Here is a 23,835-nt window from a genome sequence, read left to right as displayed (position 1 = left end):
GGGGAACAGCAGGTGGAAAAAGTTTGAGAACCCCTGTTATAGTGTGTACATGTATGACCAAGTTCCTATGCACTATACACTTGAAATTTTAGAAAGAAAAGAGTGTTTCACAATTAACTGCTGTTTAGCTTTACAGAATGATTCAAATTGTTTCTCCAAACAACTACATTTACCAAGTTGTTATACCAAGTCAGTGGTTGTACATTTACAACCCCTGACTTGGTATAACTCTAATTACAAAAAATTTTGAAATGTCAAAGTTTTCAAAAATGCCAAAAATATTTGAGGGGTAAAAAAACGTATAGCATGTCAGAAGTATGCTGCCTCATATGCTTGAAGCAGATACAAACAAATTCAGAAGTCATTATGATAATAAAATAGCTCTAAACGACTGAAATAAAACCAAATAGATATGAAGTGAGTACTAACCTAGAGATCCAGGTAGCCGCAATCCCAATTTCTGCCATCTGGTTGCTTTGTAAGCTAATCTCCTGACATACGTTTCATCCACAGCGATGAGGATATTTTCTGGTTTTATATCTGTATGGATTATTTTGCATTTTCGATGCAGGTAATCCAAACCTTCTATCACCTTTAAAATAATTTAAATACATTAAGCATTTAGGACTAAAAAGAAAAGTTATGAACATCCCTACTTTTGGAATTAAAAAAAAATAAGGGAAATTGTGAACACCTAGGCCAAGCCATGTTTTTACATGGCAATACATGAAAATGTTTATATATTAAATTTTTTCAGAACATTTATCAGTATCAAAGAATCAAGTTTAAAAGCTAGAGCAAAAATTCATCCTAATCAAAGAAAAAATGAAATTCTGATGAACAAGTATAGATATGACTAAGATTGCATATGTTATTTCTCACCTGTCTAGTTATGGTTTTGACATTCTGAAGTGGAATACCTTGGTAATTGGAACGAATGATTAACTTCAATAAATTATTACCCAGAACTTCAAAAACCATGCACACATCTGATCAAATGTGTTAAAGAGAATAGTAATTTTTAACAAAAGTTATTTAAATAAAGATTAAGCTAAAACATTTATTTTTTAATCTCATAAGTATTAGTTTTTAAGTAGTTTTTCTTAAAAACTAAGAATTGTTTTTTTTTTAAATACTGAATGCCATGAAAGTCTAAACTTAAAGCAGAGTTTGTTTGCAGTTTATTGATACCAATGAAATAACATTTATATCATTCAAAGAACCAAAATAAAACATAATAGCAATAGGACGTAAGCTGAATAGTTTTTCTAACAGGTAAATTACCAATTATATGTATGTATCAAGAATAAATTCAGTCACTTCATATATTATTTGTACGTTTGTATCAATTTATTTGCATGAATTACATTAATCCAAATTTAAAAAATTAAAAAAAAAAAACATTACAGCAAAACCTAGAAAGTGATCTCAAGTCAATTTTGAACTACCAGTTTTGTTCCTAGACAAATTTATAGTTGCTACCTGTATCACCCACTAATGAATTCATGAACGAAAAGGGTTTTTTGTCATATTTATTTTACAAAAAATAATATTTCGCGCATCTATTAGCAATCGACCACAATTCTCGCACCACCTTATAATGTCAACATCCATCCAAAAGAAATTTGCTGGTATATTGAGTGTGAAGTTATATCCAATCATAGTTGGAATAGCATTTGAGAAGCTCTATCATGTAAATTCACACATTTATAAATTACTGTATCTCTCAGTGTCTTATTAGTGTTACTCCATAAATAAAACAACCTATTTTATACACATTCAATTTTAAATTAAAATTTATAAAATTACAAACACTGCACAGTTACTGAAATATTTCTTGACATAAAACTCAACAGAAAAACTTATTTTTGAAATTTTAATTCTGCATAAATTTAGAGATACATTTTATAAGTATATAAACAAAAGCCAATAATGGCAGCCCTACTTTTTGTCCATACTGCTTTTATAATCACAAATTTACTGTTTTTCAGATATTGAACAGTGTTGAAAATCATTGGTGGTCCGACACCACTGACTTAAACAATCGGATCACCAAGAAAAAAAAAAAATTACGGTGGTCCGCGGGACTAGTAGCGAAAAACTTTGCAACCCCCGCAGCAATACATTGATCATGGAAAAATCTCCTATGGGGGAATTCCCGATCCACAGTGGATTTTTATGGGTTTTTGCACCCTGACTAGTGATATATCACTCTTCTAAATACTAATATATTTGGGAAAATTCTTATATGGTTTTGATGTCTGCAGACAAGTAGGTTCTAGTATTACTTATTTTTCAATTATATCGCTGTTGAAAGAACAACTCCTTTGGACATGGTTGAATGGAGCAAATCAAGAGAGATACCATGTGAAATTCAATGACCACAGAGTAAAAACATGCTCTCTTGAACATATGGGGTGGGGGGGGGGGAAGAGACCTACTGCTGTTGAAGAACTCATGCCTGTAACCTTGAACAGACTGGTGCAGTTTGCTCACTGTACACTTCCCTTATAAATAAATCTTTCTTTGAATATGTTGGTTGTTTATCTCTAAGGCGAATGTTTGCGAGCAAACACACGTTCAGATATTCTTAATGTGCTTTCTAAGACACTCTGATCATGCTACTTTTTATTCTTGAAATCATTTGCTGTAAGCTATAGTTATGCTCAGTGCCGTAACTAGGCAGGTGCAACAGGTGAATCCACACAGGGCCCACTTAGAAGGGGGGCATAAATGCAAATCCTTGACAGGGCACAGGAATGGCTAGTTACAGCACTAGTTATGCTGGCTGATAACAGTGGAATGAAAAAGATAAAAAAAAAATGAATGAAATTCTTGGAAAATGACACATTGACTTTGCATACATCCAAGCAATAGTTGGCACTGAAACAGGTTTTTTATATAATAATCCCTATATGGACGATTTGTTCACTGAAAATTTGTGGCGATAAGCTGGGGTTGGCACTATAACGGGGTTTAACTGTATATTTCTTTAAATAATTTTTTAAATATTAATTTCCCTTCCAAACTGTCACAGAAAAAAAAGCTGAAGATAAAAACGAAATCATGTATTATATGCACTAAATATTAAACACCTTTTTGTTTCAACATATAATTAGTTTATCTTCTCAAACATTGAATTCATAAATTAAAGGCGGGAAACTATAATCCAAATATCGTAGACGTGTATAGAAAGGATACGAGTTCCATTAACACCAGATATTTTGAAATCATCTAAAAGTTGCACTACTTTTTCTCTAAATAAATCGTTGGGGTCACTTTCACGGACCTAAAACAAAAGACAATACATGTGATAAAAAGTAATTTTGTTTCAGCAATGCAATAGAAATCAATGCTAAATAAATGGATAAAAGTAACTGAAAAAAGTCAGTTTCTTTCTACATGCATTGATCATATATATAAGTAAAACCTGTCTAGAACAATACTCTCTATGGACCTAGAAAACATTTTGTTATAGACAGGTTATCGTTGTAGAGTTTGAGCATTTGCGCCATTTCCTATTGAATAAGAATTCCAAAGGAAATACCATTATAGGCAAGTTTCACTATATATAGTCTTTGTTTTGAACCAAAAATGACTTTAAAATTTGAGAAACTGAGCTTCAATAATCTGATACAAAATATCAAATCTCAAATTCATTTTCCACTCAAAACTCAATGTACAAACTTTCAGGGGAGGGACAAAACTCAAAACAATCACATAGTATAGTTGCCGACTTTTGAAAATGAAAATTGGGGAGATTTTTGTGCTGACCCGTATTTTATACTAAAACCACTCCCTAATAAATACAAAAGGGATTTTCCACACAAAAATTAAAACATAGGGAATAAAATCCCTACGCAAAAAACAAGTGAAAGTGGAGGCCAAAACTTGAATGGTGATCTAAAAAAATATTGTGTTCAATCAGAAACGATGTGAACAAACATTCTGCGTTAATGACCCCAAAATTATTGGAAGATGAAGGAAAAAAGCATCAATTTTTGAAGAAGACATGACTTTTTGTGATGCTTGATGTTTTTTTAATTTCACATAGGTGATTATGTCCGTCTTTCCACCATGATCGATGTTTATGTCCTCAACACAACTTGTACAAAAAGAAAAAGTGCCTTTTTCTGGAACATTTGATGAAAGGAAATTCATCGGAATAAGTATCTTTAAAATTGATTAAATCTTTTTTGCTTATCAGTATTCATGTCTTGTTATTGCACGTACGTAACTTCAACAAAAGAGTTTAGACCACATGCGCTTCACTATAATCTTCAATTATCTAGGACTAATGGTTGCTAAGCTATTTCCCTGCACAATAAGACAAACAACTTCTCTTGTCACCATCAGAGGGTTTGTAAAACTTCATTAAAAAGGAATTTCCCATTATTCGCCCATTTATGACGTGTGATGTCATTTCGAAAGGGGGAAGAAAACAGAGGCAAAAGATTTTTTGCCCCACAAGAAATTTCTTAGGGATTGTTTTCAGAAGCAGGTATCCTTTTTAAATGAAGTAGGGAATTTGTAGGGACAATTAGGGATTTCTTGCGATTTTCATAAAAATTTGGGAGATTTAAGAACTTTGAGAGGTCGAGAGATGAAGCTAAAATTCGGGAGACTTGGTAGCAATAACATAGGAATATGACCAGAAACCCCAAGCTGATCAGCTGGAAGATAAATGAAGATGCAGAAATGACACGCCAATAATGGGTGGAAAAACTATTTAGCAATACTTCACACGAGGAGAGTATGTGTACATGTTAAGTTTCACAACAAGTGCTCAAAGTTCTTACCATCCAAAGTTATATATCATAAAGATATGACTGGAGACAATGATCACACAAATGTCAATAACTAACAGCAAACAATCTCACTTTTGGGCAAAACATTTTCTTTTTATTTGTAAAGTGCTGTATATTTCACCTTTTTAAAAGAATCAGTGAAAATGAGACAACATATAAATATGTTTATTGAATAAGAAATATACTGATGCTTCTGGCATTCCTGCAACTCAGAAATAAAAAAAAAACAGTGAAAGGTATTATAAAGGCTATTGAATATGCCACAGCTTCAAATTAACAGAAAATCAGGCTTTATTACAGGAAATTAAGGTAATTATATTGAAACAAAAAGTTAGAGAAAAGACAAAATTTAAAGAAAATTTATAAAAAAAAATACTTACACATCTAAGAAGCTTTATTTCGTCTAATGCAGTTTCAGTATAATGTGATTCACTTTTTACAACTTTCAATGCCACAAATCGTTTGCCTCTGCAATTAGTCAGGTAAAAAAAAATATCAACACACTATACTAAATGTTAAATTTACACTAAACATAGGTAACATATGCAACAAAATTTAGATTGGTGTTGACAAAATACAAAGATGAGGAATTTTTTGTATAATTATTATCATCAATTACCACAATATATTTTTATTATCTTTTAAGAGCAATTATCACAAAGTTTCTTTTCATCGTTCTTTCGAGTCAATTAATTAACTAAGCTATATATAACTAGCTTACCCAGCACGCGTTGATTCGATCTCAGAAGAAAGGAAATTCAAGGAAATGAAGGAAACGAAAAAAAAACTATGCCAGAAACCTTCGGGGGAGTGTACTCAACAACTTCCCAAAGTTTCATGGCGATCGGATGAATGGTGTAGTAATGCTTAAGGACAAACAGACATTCGTTTTTATATATATAGATAACTGAATATAAAATGCTTACAACTGTTACAACTGTTATTCTTATTCAATATGAAAATGTTTCAATTAAATGAGAATTTTAAAAGGTGAAATTTTGATTAAGTCATAATTTGCAAATAAATTAAAATCTTAATATTTTCTTTGAATGATATCAATTCTTCTAAATACAGTATAACCTGTCTATAACGGAACTGTAGGACTTACAAAAAATATTGCTATAGACATGTTATTGTTGTAGACAGTTTGAGTATTTGTGTTATTTCTTATTGAATAGCAACTCTGCCGGGATCAAAGAAAATATCGTTATAAGCAGGTTTATTGTTATAGACAGTATTGTTATACACAGGTTTCACTGCATGCTTTTTTGCTGTAAATTACATAAAGAAATATTTATTTTAAAATCAAAAATATATATTCTGCTTCAGCATGAAATGTAGGAATACTGACACCAAGTCCCAGCAGAGCCACACAGTAGAGAAATGCCCCCATCCCAATTTGCAAACAACATGGTATCTGCTGTGAAAGAGATCGCCTATCTTCACGGGATGGTATCCACCTGCAATCAGAAAAATTTCATAGAAAACAGTACAATAACAGAATTTTCCAGCACACTCAAATATAAATCACATCAAAAGAATATTTTGTCTTTTTTTGCAAATTACATCAGTTTTAACGCCTTAATCACTATGTATACAGGAAAAAAAAGTTGTTTCCACTTCCTGAATTTCTGTCACCTAAATGTTCAAAGGCAATACAAACCAACTTGAAACGCTCCTGTTAGTTAAGGCAATAATGTAATATAAGTAATATTTCAAGCGAAATAAGCTAAACGTTAATTTTTTTCTTATAGTTTTTAAATATTTTTCCTCAGAAAAATTATGTTTCCTGTATAATCATAATACCTTTACAATAATCCTGAGGATCTTCTTGCTCATCATCATCGGAACCTAGAACTTCTTCTTCTTCATCGTCATCCTCATAATACTGCTCTGATGTGGATGAACGGGGATCAGATCTAATTTCAGAACAAAAGTAATAAATTTTGAATGAAAATAATTATGATAATGAACTTTGTTCAATCATATGCATCAATGAGTTTTTCTCTCTTTCTTTTGTCTGTTTTAGTTCAATGTAGAGTCTTAAGTAAGATTGTTCGGAACTATCCAGTTTTTTTAAGAGAGCAGACATATGATAGGCATTGTGTCTAGTTCTTCTTAAGGCCCGTTTACACACAGTAAGTGATTAAGTTGGTAACTAAATTATAAGTTACAGATTGTTCAGAAAGGTGTCCACACGATAAGTAGTAAGTAGATACTCATTGGGTAATTTTTACGGAGGCGAGCGCAGTTGCCGCTACATTCGACTCGAATGAACAAAGTGAGGGAGAGAGACGCACCTCACGGGAGAATAATAGTAATGATTTTTTATACATCTGGCATTCAGAGGTTTTTTTTTCAAAGCTCATAGCTTCCGCAACAATGGATAAAGATGATCCGGTAGAACTAATGAATACTGTGATCACAGAGCCACATTATATGTTTTTTTTTCCTTCAAGAATACATTTATTCACTTTCACTTAGGGGCCGTTCAAGTATTATGTAAGCAAATTTTCAGCCATTTTTGACCCCCCCCCCCCCCCTTGTCAGCAAAATTTTATCATCAGCTCTGCCCCTCTAAATTCTAACTCATATTTTCATAAATTGTGGTTGATGACGTAAGCATTATCCAAACCCCCCCCTTGTCATCAAAAGTCAGCAAATCAGAAACCCCCTCCCCCCATCGATGATGACGTAATACTTGAACGGCCCCTTATGCAAGAGGGGAAAAACAGAATACACAATATATATTATAGACTGACATAAATATCGGTTATATGATATTTTAATTGAAATTATAGAGGAGATAAATTATGTAAGCCGAAAAGATTATGGGAGAAGATTCTTGGCATTTGTAGAATTCTAAGGGTTAAAAATTAAATAATAAAAATTCATTAAACAAAAATTATTTGAAATTTTATTATTTTTTTAAATTCAATGCAGATGCTATCTTTGTTAAATATTTGATTATGTATTTTTACAATAGATGACAGCAAATTCGTTCTGGATGATAGAAATATTCCCCCATCAAGTTTTTAATTTTTTAATATATAATAAATCTTCCATACCAGCACCCGATATATTTTGGAATCTTACTCGAATCTTACTTGAATCAAACATTTCAGTTTCTACTATTTCCAATATCTATTCATTTTTAGCCTGTTTGTTAAGGTAGTTTTCATTTCTATAGTTCAACAAACTTTCATGGCGAAGATATTCTTGAACAAACTTTAAGGTTTAGCGAAACGGTAGGAGAAGACGGAGCATAAACAGGTTCAGGCTTGAGATCAAAATAAACCCCTTAGTGAGAGAGCAAAAAGACCCGTCCAGAGCGGCAGGTCAGCCCACTGGCGCATGCGCATAGGTCTACTTAACCGGAAAAAATAAAACCGTTTTTATTCCACTTAACCATTAAATCACTGGTGCACTTGCCAACTAAAGCCGTGTAAACGGTCCTTATCGTCTGCATACATTGTATCGTACTTAGCAACTTAAAATTTAGTTACCAACTTAATCACTTACCGCGTGTAAATGGGCCTTTAATCGAAGTGCTTGACGAATCAAAAATCTTTGCAGAAGTAAAACAAAGAAAAAATAGGGGCCAGGCCTCCTAAAGCACGAAAAAGTGTTCCAGACCTTGAAATACAATTATCCAGCGTCATCTATTGCAAGATAACAGTGAAAATATTGTCTTTTAATGTGGCAGCAGCTGTATAACGAATCATTCAACCATGTCCATGTCCAATAGGCTGAAAATCAGCATGACATGTAATTCGGTCAAAGGCACCACCATTGTGTTTGACCATATTGTGATTATAGATAACAGCCAGATGACTGGTCGATAATACTAACATACCAGAAATAACCATCAGATTAAAAAATTTTGTGAAATTTTAATTGCTATCTTGTAAAAAGGAAGCTAAGCCTACATGTTTCAATCGATGAAATAACCTTTAAAATTTTCGAAATCAATACGAAAGATATATTATCATCCTCATTAAAGAAAACGAATTTCCAAACCAGCAAAAAGACAATGGCAAAAAAAATTAGAATGGGTTAATAAACATTTTTTCCCCACAATTATTTTTAATTGGAAAGAAATTATGAAATTTACATGAACCCCTGATTTAACGAATTGGAAGAAATCAACAATTTCATCTGTTAAATGGTAAAATCGTTAAACAAATTGGTCATTCACAATAATCGGTCAAATTGACACATAAACACATTGGAAATGGTGAATTTTAAAAGTTATAACTTATTTCCGAGAACAAATGGGGAAAAAGATGTCCTAAGTAGTAACTTTAATAAAATCAGGATACATGAAAAAAATTGATTGACAGATGTTTGGTAGGTCTAACATTTTTATCAAATCTGTCAAGAACCTCTCAGTATTAATTATCCTCAAAAAGCATGCCCCCCCCCCCCCACTAAAGCCCCATTTAAATGCAAACAAGTGATCTGAAAGATCGGTCAAAAAAAAGTTAATGCATGACAATACCAGACGGCATTGGAATGTGAATGAATTCATTTCACATGAACACAGCCTCTGTGTTAGAAAAGCAGAGGAAAATTAAAGATTTTTGTTTCTCCACATGTTTCACATAATATGCCTCGCTCAGGCATTGGACTGCCTAAAGTGGACCGATGGTTGTCCTAAGAGATCATCATTTCATCATTTTTGTTGCACCACAGTCATTTTCTACAAACAAGGGCTAATTAGACCCCGGGACCTACAATTTATTGCCGATTCCGAACGGCAGGCTTGATTCCCAAGAGATCATGAATTGACGTTATGGCCCACACAAGGCAGGGTAGGAACAGACTGGGGCCCAGATTAGAAGAAACTGGGCCCCAGTTTTGATCTTGTTTTTTTTCACACCATAAATGCACTGCAGACTGCCATGGCTATTTAGTAAACATACATATTCGGTTTTCGATTAAACTGATGTGGCCACACAGGACCCCACACTTGAAAAAGTCTTGCATATGTGGTCACAAAAGAAAAATTTAATTTTCTTACAAAAATACAACACACAACAAGATGGTCATGTTTCAACTATAGAAATGATAACAATTATTTCAAATAATACAACAAATAAACCAGAATTATTCGCAACTCGAGGGAGCCCCACAGATCATTTCTCTCTACAGGCTTCGCGTCTGGTAATGGGTGGTCCTGGAATTAGCCTAATCCTGAGGGTCTACTAACATTTTATTTTGGGCTTGAAATCAATCTAACTTGATAATAATGCAGTTATCAACCTATAATCAAAACAATAGATGGATTAAGTGGAACCAATTTTTTAAGCTATAGTTTTTAGATCCTTAATATATTTGTTTTTAGTTACTTTACTCGCTTTCAAAAATAATAAATGCCTTTTTAGTGCTTTTTGCCTGCCTATTTCGACCATTTTTAATGCCTAAACTTCCAAGCTTGGTGTACACAGACTAAAAGTGTCCACATACACTCTTTAAAAAACATATATACATGCAGAGTGATTAGAATTAAAGTTTCAGTGCGTTTCTCAAAAGCTACTCATCCGAATACAGCCAAATTTTTAGAATATCTTGATTAAGACCATGGGAGAGAAATTGATATTAAAAAATAGTTGAGCTTCTGACCACCAGGGGTGTAAAAGTGCTGCTTTTTATTGTATTTTACAATTTTCCATGGTCCATGCAGTGTATATGGGTCATTCCCAAAAAAAGTGTACATTCCACATTTTTGAAATGAAAAATTGAGTCGAATTTTCAAAATAAAATTAATCTTAAATCACAGCCAATGACTTGGAAAAGTTTGATATTTCATAAATATTTTTAACTTTTATTTTGTAATAATATTTTATTTTTTGGTTTTATGACCGAAAGTCATGGATTTTGCCGACTGTTACTAAAACAAATATAGCTTTAAAAAAATTATTTCTGCTGTTTTTCTCTTAAAATAATGGAATAAGCTTATTTCTTTCACATAGGCTAAAAAATAAAAAAAAAGAATTTTTTTTGTTGACTTTTTTACTGTTGTTTTGGTGGGTTTTCATGATTTTTTTCGAAACAGCACTTAAAAAAATTTATTTTTTAAATATATTTAGCTACTTTCAAAACTTTTTATTTCTTAGACAATGGGTTGGTAATTTATAATTTAACATCTTAGTTTGAAGTGTTCCTAAAATATTTTGCCTGTTAACTGCAAAAATGCCTCCTGTAACAAAGTGGACACCATTGCAACTGAGTGCACAGAAATGTTTAACTAAGAGATAGATCTCAAATATTCTAAATAGGCTATGCAAATAGACTTATATTTTCTCAAAAATTATATGCAAAATGTGATAGGCAACCCGGAATCCTCTTCTGTAACCTATCAAAAACATCCACTGCATGAGGAAATTCAAAAAACACATCTACTTCCCCCCCCCCCCCAGTTTGAATTTTGGTCTGGTAAAATTTTTTAAATTTGGTCAAATTGGACACTGGACTTGTACACTGAAATGCCACAAGTCATGGGATACCTCTTAATATTGCTGCACTTTGCTGGGTAAAAGGAGGTCCTCCACAATATTAAGATCTCATGACTTTTGGCACTTCAGCACTGAAGTCATGGGATACCCCTTAATTTTATGCTTAAAGATTTAAAAAACCAATTTTTTTTTTTAAATTTTCAAAAACTTTAAAATGAAAATTTTTTTTGTTGAAATTGAATGGTAATTTCTGTGCTCAGATAGAAAATGTCATAAGTCACTTTTCCAAAAAATAGAGTTCACATTCCGTAGTCTTGTTCGTCGAAATTTTCAAATGTGGAAAATGTTTGTCTTTCTCTTTGTTAATGAGGAAAAAACAGAAGCAAATTGTAAGAAGTCAAAAAGCCACAGTATCGCATTTTGGCAAAATATTGTTTACAAATTTTAAATTGTGAAATTTTGAAAAAGTGACACAACATTTTGCCATCTGTACACAGATTTGATGTTGGTATGAATCTTGTGTTTATACGTCACATTAGTGATCCAGTGCCCCCCTTAGGGAAGGGGTATAGAGCCTGGAAACAAAAATAATACAGGAAAATAATGGTTCTTTCCCATAAAATACAGAATGTATTGTCATATAATGACCTTTAGTCATACGAAAATACTCCTTATGACACATCTCCCTTTATTTGTGCCTGGCAGTGATTTTGATGATCTGTACTACTTAACTTTCGTATTTAAATGAAAAAATAACATGATGGAGAATGGGGTAAAGGGTTTAAATTGAATAGATAACTTATTAAATTCAACTTAAAACTTTAAAGCCTCTTAACTATGAAACCTTTACTTTAGTAATAGTTTCCATCATAGTTTCCATTCTGCTGCGTCGCTTGAGTTTTTGGAAAACATAACACAGTGGACAAATTAGTCTAAATTATTTTTTTCATAAATTTAAATGATTGATAAAAACTTATATATTTAAAACCTATCTCCATGTACTATCACTTGATGTTGATACAGATGAAAGAAAAAATCTTAATTATTTATGATAATGACATAACAGAGTGGACATAAGACAGAGAAAAATCTTGTATTAAAGACATAGCATGAATATTGAGTCATTTTGCAAAAGTCAAATCCAAAAAAGTTGGTCAAGCAATAAAAGTGAACCTTTCAATGATATCAAAAGTGTTATCAGATTTAATGTGGTATGAAAATATATTTCCCAAATGGCCGTAACAGAGTGGACATTTTTAAATGGGAAAAATTTCGAGACACGAATAAAAAAATAGTTTTTAATAAGAAAAAAACTTTTTTTTTTCAAAATTTTACTGTCACTTTTGTTTATCTACAGCACATATATAAAACGTTATTCCAAGTTTTTTTAAAAACATTCCCCGAGAGATTTACACCAAGATCTTAAGGGCACTAAGTCTCTAACACTTTTTTGACAGCAAGATTTTGAAGTTTTGCTACAAACAATGATTTTTAAAAAAAAAAAAGTAAAAATACCACGTGCAACAAATTAAGAAATACCATATGACAGAGAATTAAACGAAGGACTAGAAAGAAAAATGAAAATTACAACCAGAGTGCTCCAAAATTTTGTCAAAAAAATTATGAGATGTCATAGAAACAGTTTATATTCTTTTTTTGGGAATGATCCATATATCAATGGAATACATCTACCAGAGTGGGTGTTACATAGGTCTGAGTAGTTTCAGTATACTGACACTGCTCAGATCAATGCAACACATATCGGTATACTGACACTACTCCAACCAATGTAGCGCCAGTTTTGGAGGATGTAGGCCTATTCTATTGAAACTTGGTATATACACTATACAGTCCATGGGTTAAAAGGAAAATGCAATAAAAAAAAAAACCACTTTTTTTACAGGGTGGTCAAAAATTTAACTATTTTTTATTTCATAAATCTCTCTCCCGTGTTTTCAAGCAGTTTTTGAGGAAAAAATCTAAGTATCGGAACTTTAATTATAATCACCCTGTATATATTTTAATAATAGTGATTTCTGCCATACCGGTGAATCACCTAGAGATGTACAATTCTCGAGAATAATCTTTCGGAGAATATTCTCTGCTAGGACTATTATAAATAACTTCAGAATATTCTTATAAGTTCTTGATGAGAATATTCTCCTCTTATTTATAATATAGTTACATATAATATCCTTGAGAATATTCTCTGGAAGGACTACTTTCATAAATTACTGGGGAATATTTTTATAGAAAATAAGAATTATTCTGAAGTTATTAATAATAGTCCTTCCAGAGAATATTCTCCTCAATGAGAATATTCTTCAGTTACCGAAATCTTTCCAGAGAGTATTATCAAGAATATATGTAATAACATGTATTATAATAAATAATCTTGATAAATAACTTGAGAATATTATTTTTGATAAGAATATTCTCTAGTAATTTATAATAGTAGTCCTTTGAGAGAATATTCTCTGTCCCTGTATCTCTTCCAGTCAAGAAGATGGGTATATTGAAGTTTGTAGACCACAATATTAAAGTTTGAAAGCAAGAAAATTAAACCAACGGGGCTGAACTACACAACTTTTAAAAAAAAGGGAGTGATACAGAATGTAAGTGTATGTGCATTGAAGAAAACAACAGTTCTGTATCTTCTTAGAATGAAGGGGATTGTATAATAATTGCTTCCTTTATCAATCAACTTTGATTTAATTTCTTTTGTGTTTTGAACTTATTTCTGAAAATTTATCTAAATCTTAAAATAATTTTTTAACGTTTTAATTTAATGGTTTCTAAAATCTTTATAGCCAAACTTTTAAAACCTCTCATCATGACCCGGAGAATATTCTGAGGATATTCTTTTATATATTCTACCTTACATATATTCTACCTCGTACTAAAAAAGTTGTCATTGGGAGTGATTATACCAAAAATTGTTTTGTTGTAAATGTTTCAGGCAATGAAAATTGATTTATATTTCACAATATAAACAAAATTAGTAAAAAAATTTAAATTATTTAAAAGAAAAATGAATATTCTCGATTATTCTCCAATTTTTACATCCAGGAGAATATTCTTGTCCTCCGAGAATATTCTCACCTCACATCTCTAGAATCACCGGTACGGAAGATAAACAAAAATATCATTTCACTGATGACCATATCAGTGAAATGAGCCTTGGGAATTCATTGCAATAATTACTTTTGTGCAAAAAAGGGGGATTATACCACTGCTGTTCTGTAAGCAGTGGTTACACAATTAACACACACCTTTTGGTTAAGACAATATACCATGGGGAACGAACTTAAGTAGACAAAAAATAATAAGAACTACAGCTAAACGTTTCGGAACTGTATGAAGTTTCTTCAGTAACAAAGAAAATTGAAAGCAAACAGGAAAGGCAAAGAATGTGTCGTGAACGAGTAACTCCAATTATATGGAGTATTAGCCTTTTTTTTTTTTTTGCTTTCTTTCTAATTTTTCTCTGCTACTAATTTTTCTGTTCTTCTAATAAATAGATAATTCTCTCGTGCTCTATTACAGTGGAGGGAGGAGAAAAGTTTGTTATTCTTGTCTATAAGCATGTGCATTACAGAATCTCGACTGATTTAAATACATAGTTGAATATGCAGAGCATTTGACTAGATGTCAAATGACTCGTAGAGTGAAATTAGCCTTCGAAAACCTAATCCAACCTTGGCCTGCCACTAAGTAATAATTTCTGCCATACTGACTGGGTCCATGAAGTGAGGCTGTGGCGACTCATCGCAATCATTATTTTTGTTCCAAAAAAAAGTTACAATACAGCTGTCCCCAGAGTATATCCTTGACTATAAACTTGTGGGAACAGAACTTGTGCACTACAGAATCTAAGCCTTGCATACATATTTGAATACACAGAGCATAGACTGAAACGAGCCTTGACCCTGAACTGAGCCCAACCCAGACCAGCCAATGAATAGTGATTTCTGCCATACTGGGTCCTGCCAGTGAAATGAGCCTGTAGAAATTCATCACAACCATTATTTCCTTTCCGAAAAATATTATACTACAGCTCTTTCAACACATCTAAGAAAGTGATAAATCTTGCAAGCCCTATTAAGAGTGGGAAGAGAAAAGTTTCAATATAAAGTTGAATATAAAACATGTGCACAACAAAATATTTTCCTTGGCTGATTTAAATACCTTGAGCATTTGACTATTATTGGTTTCTCATGAAGTGAAATGACCCTTCAATAACCAAACCCAACTTGAACCTGTCACTGAATAAATGATTTCTGCCATACAGACTGTGAAAATTCATCGTAATCGTCATTTTCCTGCAAAAAAGGGGGATTATACTATCGCTGTTTCACCCGCAGCTAACAAATAGATAATTTTTTCTCATGCTTTATAGGAGAGTGGGTGGAAGAAAGTGTGAGTATACCCTATACATCTGCACTACAGAATCTTGGCAGATTTAAATGAAGTCACCACTGAATAGGAACTTCTATCATGCTGGTTGAATCAGTGAACTGGCGATTTATCGCAACCATTATTTCCACTCCAAAAAAGATTATACTACAGCTGTTTAAAGAAAAAATGCCTTTCTGATTAAGACAATATACCATGGGGAACCAACTTAAGTAGACCCAAAATAATAAGAACTACAGCCAAACGTTTCGGAACTGTATGAAGTTTCTTCAGTAACAAAGAAAATTGAAAGCAAGCAGGAAAGGCAAAGAATGTGTCATGAACGAGTAACTCCAGCTATATGGAGTATTTGCCTTTTTTTGCTTTCTTTCTAATTTTTCTCTGCTACTGAAAGAAGAACTTCATACAGTTCCGAAACACGTCTAGCTGTAACTATTATTTTAGGTCTACTTAAATTGATTTCTCTGTATATTTACAGCTGTCCCCCCCCCTTCCCATCTAACAAATAGGTAAATCTTGCAAGCCCTATAAGAGTAAGTGGAATAAAGTTCAAGAGTATAATAACCTTGTACATAAACACCACAGAATCTTTCCCTAGGAAGATTTGAATACAAAGTTAATTTACGGAGCATTTAACTGTTATTGGTTTCTTATGGAATGAAATTAGCTTTCAAAAACCTGAACTTAACCTGCCACTAAGTAATATTTCTAACGTACTAGTTTATACAGTGAAATGAGCGTGTAACGATCCATCACGATCATTATTTTAATGCAAAAAAATTGGTTACACTTGCTGTTTACCCTCCCCCCCCCCCACTCCACACACCTAACAAATAGATATTTTTCTCATGCCCTATTAGAGTGGGTGGAGTTCAAGTATACCCTTGTCTATATAAACAAGTGCAATACAGAATCTTGACAATATATAGTTGAATACGCAGAGAATTTGACTATCATTGGTTTCCAATGTAGTGAAATATATTGAGATTTGTTAAAAAATTTCGTTACATCTCATTCAATTCAAACACGGTATATGTGAACCTGGTATTTTCAACAACTGATCCAACTACCATTAATGATGTGAAAACTTGTGGGGGGATACTTTATAAAAATTGCAAATGTTATTGATATTTATATTGAAATATTTCACCTCTTTTTATTTTCGGGGACTTCCGATCGTCCTTTCAGCTTAGATTTCGGTCCTTTCGATCGTTTTTTCTTGGCTTGAATGGCCATCACTATGAGAAAAGGGGGGAGAAGGCATTAAATTCATTGGGGAAAAAGAAATGAAATAGTATCAGAAAACAATGAAGTGTTTTCATTGAACAATGAATGTTTGTACAAACCTTTCCTATTGACGTCGGGGTTCATCTTCAATAAAACGCGGAGCGCATTAGCCAAAAAACATAAAAATTAAATACACAAAAAAAGCCCTCTGTCTCGTCCCTTCTCTCTCCGTGTGGAGCTCGCTCCGCAAACTTAAACAAACGAAGTAAAAGTGATGCACCTTTTTTTTTTAATTCTCTTATTTTTTTTTCGTAAGGGTAACTTCCCAGAAATGGCAACAGCTTCTCAATGTGTCATTATCGATTTTCCGCCTTGTTGGTAGCCTTGCGGAAGGCTCTACGGATTTCACTGCAAGGACGGCTCCATCCCAAATGCCAACAGTTAGCCTATTGGTCGAAGAAATCCAATTACGTCATATTTTTCAAGAAATGTTTCGTGAGATTTTGAATGTATTTTAATATCTGAATCACAAAGATAAAACTTTTTTGTGCTTTTACGGAACGGGTTAGATTCTCGTTGATGCATTTTTAAGATTTATCTGAAGTTTTCGTAAGTTCCTAGTCATGACCATATGCCCCGTTTCAGTACAGAACCCGTCCAGAGACACTTGTATAGCGCGTGTGAGACAGCACAGCAAAGCGCTTGCGACGCGAGATGCGTGACACTTGCTCGTTCGCGATTGCCATATGCGTGATTCACGTATCAAAATTCAATTTTGCTCTTCTGAATTTCGTTAAGGAGTGAAAATGCTCCTTCAGATTTTAGGTAATTTTTTTTGTAGAGATATTTTTCTGTTTTTCATCAAAAAATATCGTTTTTTTTGCAAATTTTGGAAAAATTTGGCTTGAAGTTTTAGGGGAATATTTTGAGAAAAAGAGTAAAACTTCACACTATCACTTTTTCAGATAACAACGTTGCTGGGCCACAGTTTCTCGTGTAACATGTGCCTACTTTGTATCTTTCATTAATTCCGGAAATATTTCCGTTAATTCTGAATTTTCATTAGTCGTGGATTTGTTCTTCCATTAGTTTTGACTTTTCATCATTTCTAAATTTTTAATTAATATGAGATTATTTCTCATTCAATAATGGAATTTTCATTGATTCCGAATTTTTATAAATTCTGTGCGAATTCTGTTCAATTGGCTTTGAATTTTCATCAATTAGAATTTTTTTCAATTTGTAGTAATCCTGAATTGTTTAGTAATTCTAAATAATCTTGAATTTCTTTTTATTTTCATCCATCCTGAATTTTCAATAGTTTCTTTTTTACCATTTTATCTATCTTTAATTTGAATTTTTTTTCATTGTATAAATCCTTATAATTTTCATTAATATTTCATTTTCATCCATACTGAGATATCATAACTTTTATTTTTAACCATGGATTTAATTTTTTTTTATTAATTTTTCATTTAATTTTCTCTACTATTTTTTCATTTTTATGTAAATCCTGAACTTTCATTAATTTTTCATTGTTATCTATCATGGGGGTGGGGAGGAGAGAGAGAGTGAGAGAGAGATTTTCATTATTTTCCCATTTTTATCAATCCAGAAATAGCACAAATTTTTAATTTTTTTATCCTTCATGGACTTACATTAATTCTTTATTTTTATATAAATCCTGATACTTTCATCATAAATTTCCATTAATTCAGGATTTACACCATTTTTCCTCCATCGGTTTCTATTTTTTTAAATTACGGAATCATTTTCCTTTTTTTCGGAATTTTCATTAATCAGGGACTTATTTTTCATTGCCTACACACCCCCAGAATCATCGAGGAGAAATAAAGTGTGTATTTCTCCACTAAGCCCAGAATATATTGCAAAATATCTACCAATACAACAATCTACACACGTAATTTAATGTAAATCAACATAAAAATTGATGAAAATTCAAAAACCGGTTAAATTCTCTAGAATGGGATTAGAAATTATATTATATGAAAGAAATCATTCAAAAATTAATGGAAATTCAGAAATTGGAATTTAAAAAAATATTTAAAATAAATTGTTTCAGAATTTACACATGAAAATTCAAAAATTAATAAAAGTTCATAATTAATGAAAGAAATGATTATAAATCAATGGGAAAGATAAATAATTCTCGAGTTATTGAAAATCTGGAGTGTTGATGAAAATTCGGAATTGAAGAAAAAAAAATGTTCTTCTCTTTCTCTCTCTCTCAGGCGGTTCCTAAATATCAGAAAGAAATTTTTCTGGCTGTTATATGCCGATACGAAGCTTCAGAAAGAAAAGTTGGCTGTATCTCTCCCTCCCCGGAATCAAACCCGCTTCCTCTGGCACACCGGAAAAGTACACTACTAAACACCAGAGACTCCCTCATCCTATACTTCATCTTTTTATGAACACGCATCGCTGAGTGGAAATAGACATCGCAGCCTCCATTAACCTCTTTGCTTACAAGGTTTTGCCACGAAATTCTAATGATTTCCATTTGACGAATGGGTGATAAATATGGTAACCTTGTCGTAACCTAACCGCAAATTAGGAAAAAGGAAAGAAGTTGAAGGGGGGAAAAAGTAGAGGAAAGGAAAAAAACAAATGAAAGAAAAACAGTATAGTTACATAGCATAACGTGACAGATAAGTATAGATAAGAGGAAGGGTAGAGATAAGAAAGTAGGTATACGAAGTAGATTTCTCTTTTCACAAGCACCGTACCTGTTTTTTTTTTTGCTCTCATATGTATATAGTAGAAGGATACATCGTATATGTGGGAAAAGTCACTAATGATTGCCATAGAAATAACAGGAAGGTAAAAAAGAACAACTTCGTAGGGTTACAACAAAGCTTCGTAATGATGAGGAGAGAGGAAAGAAAACAGAGAGCGAGCTTGTTTGAGTTTATTCCACAGGCATTTGGACGCTTGATCGTAAAGTGGTTAACTATAGCGGGGGGGGGGGGGTGGCCGATAGCTGGCTCGTAAGGTGATTTTGTTCAGCACGCGGCTAGGTAAAATTACTGTGTATTAAATTGATTTTCTTATCATTATTTGAGACACATTTTCAACGGCAGACGTAATTAACAGAATATTTACACGCATTATTTCCAGTTACGATAGTAATTAACCATGTTCTCGTCACAGTGCTTTTTTAAGTACATGCTTTAATGCTCTTAAAGTTTGCTATGGGGATTTTTCCCTCATTTCTTTCTGCCACCTCGTTGATAAAGTTGCCTTTTCATGGCCCCTGTATTTGTAGCTGAATGCATATTTGGTGTTCTGCTCACAATGACGAAACTTTTTCGAAGTAGATGCCAGCTCACAATTGCACCTCAAATCTTCAACCGACTAGTTTACGTAGACCAGTGGCCCTTAACCTTTTTTAGCCATGACCCACAATCAACAACAAGATCAGCTAAGTGACAAATGGTACAATTTTTTTTTTCGAAATCAGTAAAACCAGTGATGCAATAAGTGCATTTCTAACAAGACTGTAAGTGGGTTTGTACGAATCATCTAGGAAGCCCCTGAGAATCAAGTATAGGTTTTGACCATTTCTAAAAATAATTAGAAGAAAAATCTTATTCAATCAAGTATCACAAATGGGCTTTTGCGCACTTTTAAGAAAAAAACATGAATATTAATAAATTAATGTATTTATTCCGAATCCAAAGACAAAATTTATTTGTTGAAAATCCAAGAATCACTCCCCTTATTTCTTAGTTTTTAAAATCGTGATTCTCCACGTTATGTTGCTTAACGTACGTTGTTATGTTGTCTAGCAAAAGATAAGTTATTCTTACCTTTTTATTTTTTTTTTTCCTTTTGCTGTGAAATTTTCTAGCAAAGAGACATTCTTGAGTTTATACGTTTGTGACCAGAGGCGTAATAAGTAGGAGAAAACACAAACGGGCCCGTGCCCTCTCAAAGACGATAAAAAATTGAAAATATTTTCAATGAAGGTCAGTAGGTCAAAATTCCCAAACCCCCCCTTTTAATGGTCGATCTTGTATACGCCAATGCTCGTGAGCAAGGTGAGGGTATTGTAATGTGGTAGGTCTTCTTATTGTGCAACCTGGTAACGGAAATTCTACACAAGTCATTATACCAAGGTTTCTAGAATATATAGTCGTTATACTAATGCTAAAAATATTCATCATACCGCTTGATCATTGTTTGCGCAGCATAACCTTAATGGTCCTTGCATCAATAAAAAACAAACTCCAATCCAATCCGTAGGTGTATATGCACCCTCGAATGTTTGATAGCACAATCGCAGCAAATCCGAAGGAAAAATATGATATTTTGCTTTTGGTAAAGTGCTATCGAGCACTCTCTAAAAACACCCTCTATCACCTTTGCTATTGCGATTCGACCAGACATTCTAGGACCAAAAATGCTTGTTTAGGTGCCTTGTATCACCTCCTAAAGTTTGTTCCTTGAATTTAGAATCCCCCTGTATTACATGTGAGAAACATCAATGAACTAGAGTCCCTTCTGCCACCTACTGAATAAACCTGTTACAATTCTTCCATTAAATTCAGCGACAGGATTTCGATTAATGTAACGCATGAAAGAAAAGCAATATGATTTGATATTAGTTAAGTTATTAGGTGTGCTTCAAAATTTTAACAGTTGTGTTTTGTGAATGGTAAAAGAACGTTAGTAAAACTCCCAAAGTTTAGTCATCTTGGGCTTTCTGTGATCAAATCAAAACCATATGAACGCTGAGGACGGCTACGTATCGCGAGTTTTACTAATGTTTATTTACCGCTCACAAATAACAAATGTTAAAATTTTGGAGCAAACATAATAGTTTGATTAATATTATTGTTTATAAAATTTTTTATAATATCATATCATGTTGTTTTTATGTGGCACATTAATCGAAATCCGGTTGCTAATTTCATTCGAAGAATTGTCACTCAAGCGAACTCAATATTTTAAAAATCGCGAATTCAATACAATTTTTTAAATTATTGATGTGGCGAAAATTCCCACTAATTTCCGCATTTCTACAGTAGAATCGGCAATTTTAACAATCATTTCTATTGGGGATCATCCATTGAGAAGAAATATAAGCTTTATTTCTCCTCTAAGGGATCATCCTTTGTCTGACCCTTAAAGTGATGCTGATGATGTGTCTAACGTCTATTCAAAAAGCCTCGTTACTGGGAGGATTGAAAAAGTGGCAAACCATTATAAAGGCATAAACTATTATAAATATATACTGGCAGCATTGAAGATGCGATAATTATCGCATCTTATTTAAATCATTGTAAAGGCTGAGCTATAAGTAAACCTTTCCTTATAGCTCAGTGTCTGAAACACATTGCTAGGGAACGACGGTAACCAAAGTAAACGTTCCTAAGGGGCCATTCAAGTATTACGTAAGCAAATTTTTAGCCATTTTTGACCCCCCCCCCCCTTGTCAGCAAAATTTCGTTAGCAGCTTATAATATTTCATATTTTCAAAAAGGGTGGTTGGTGATGTAAGCAACCTTCAAACCCCCCCCCCTCCCCCCCTTGTCATCAAAAGTCAGCAAGTCCGAAACCCCCTCGATGCTGACATAATACTTGAATGACCCCTAAAGTTTGTTGAGGCCCAAAAACCAGCGCCGTCTTAACTCATGGGGCCCGGGGACCTCAAGAGAAAAGGGGCCTCACAAAAATTAGATCTGATAGAAATTTTCTAGAATCTACCAGATAGGGCCTCAGAAAAACCACTTGGCCCTGGGGCCCATGATGCTCTTAAGACGGCCCTGATAAAAAACCATTTTTGCCCGACAGTTTTTCGCCCATTTCGGTCATTTGCCCTACTCTGACGAAATTTTGAAGTAGCCTATCCTTAAAATCGGGTCCCATTTGGTATTTATACAAAATTTGGAGACGATCGATCTAAAATTCTAGTTTTGTATAGAGAACATACACACACATAGGCAGAAAATCAATTTTATATGTATATAAAATTAAAGACAAGAGAGAGAGAGAGAGAGACATTTAGAGACACAACACTAGATACGCACTCAGCCTGTTTGGTACATACACTTATACTTCCGACACAACTCACTAGGTAGTAAACTGCCCATGGCGCAGGGCTGTAGTGTGCCTTCTCTCGGCTCCGGGGTAGACTTGAGGTAGTCTTGAGGTTCCCTTGAAAGAGTTATTATTATGAAAAATAAGTGTATATTTTGGGGGGGGGGGCAGCACCCCGTTTGCTCCAGCCTAGTAATGACCTTGCCGTGGCGATAGACCCAAGTTGTGCTCGGTAGGAAAGAAAGAAATCCGTATAACTATCAAGGGTTCCAGAGTTAATAAACCCTGGCGTGGAGAAAATATACAGGTATACAGAAATGAGCAATCAGAAGATTCCGGAGCCAAACAGTACCACACTAGAGATTCTTCTATTATGGTGTTGACTGAAATGAGAGGAATTTGTCGGGAGATGAACAAGTATGCAATTTACACTTATGCTGGGGGGTATTCTACTGAAGAAAGGAAACCCAATTGGAAAAATGTTGATGAAGAACGAAACAATCCTTAACAAAAAAAATGAAGGAACCTAATTTTTTTTTTTTTCCAGGAACCAGCTTCTCTAGAGATAGGTGACACTTTTTGGAAGTGCAAGAAAGGAGGCGTGTTGAGATGAATTAAGCATTGAATAGCATTTGGTGCATTTGAAAAGGGTTACATTTATCTGAGCTAATTATTTATCCACTCGTGCTTTTCCTTCAAAATTATTTCGATGTGTACAAATTTCAGAGAGTGAAAAAAAAAACACCGTCATAATAAATCTGCCATTAAAAATGCCACCCCTGCAATCATGCAAGGCGGCCACCTCGTCACCTCATGCCTGGCGCTGCTCCTGGGTAGCAGGTATTTCTAGTCAGGTAGAGCCC

At 33.4% G+C, this 23,835-nt stretch overlaps 1 protein-coding gene across 2 annotated transcripts in view; it reads right to left on the bottom strand.

Annotated features, from left to right (window-relative positions):
- The window catches only part of LOC149064799 (SRSF protein kinase 3-like), a 29,840-nt gene extending 12,658 nt beyond the window's left edge, over nt 1-17,182 (bottom strand). For both annotated transcript variants that reach the window (XM_089255352.1, XM_089255353.1), the window contains exons 1-8: nt 17,029-17,182; nt 16,833-16,920; nt 6,615-6,727; nt 6,160-6,268; nt 5,189-5,276; nt 3,202-3,289; nt 883-989; nt 430-592 (exon numbers count right to left, since the gene is read on the bottom strand). In XM_089255352.1, coding sequence (XP_089111478.1) covers nt 430-592; nt 883-989; nt 3,202-3,289; nt 5,189-5,276; nt 6,160-6,268; nt 6,615-6,727; nt 16,833-16,920; nt 17,029-17,053 — 781 coding nt within the window. In that variant the 5' untranslated portion in view covers nt 17,054-17,182. The remainder of the gene's footprint in view (nt 1-429; nt 593-882; nt 990-3,201; nt 3,290-5,188; nt 5,277-6,159; nt 6,269-6,614; nt 6,728-16,832; nt 16,921-17,028) is intronic.
- Between the last annotated feature and the right edge of the window lie 6,653 nt (nt 17,183-23,835).

This window comes from Pholcus phalangioides, unplaced genomic scaffold, assembly GCF_987345545.1.
Source record: "Pholcus phalangioides strain wild (caught in Gottingen) unplaced genomic scaffold, Ppha-v1.0 ptg000042l_1, whole genome shotgun sequence".
NCBI lineage: Eukaryota > Metazoa > Arthropoda > Arachnida > Araneae > Pholcidae > Pholcus > Pholcus phalangioides.
The sequence above is the reverse complement of the archived record's forward strand: the minus strand, read 5'-3'. Positions and strand labels throughout refer to the sequence as shown.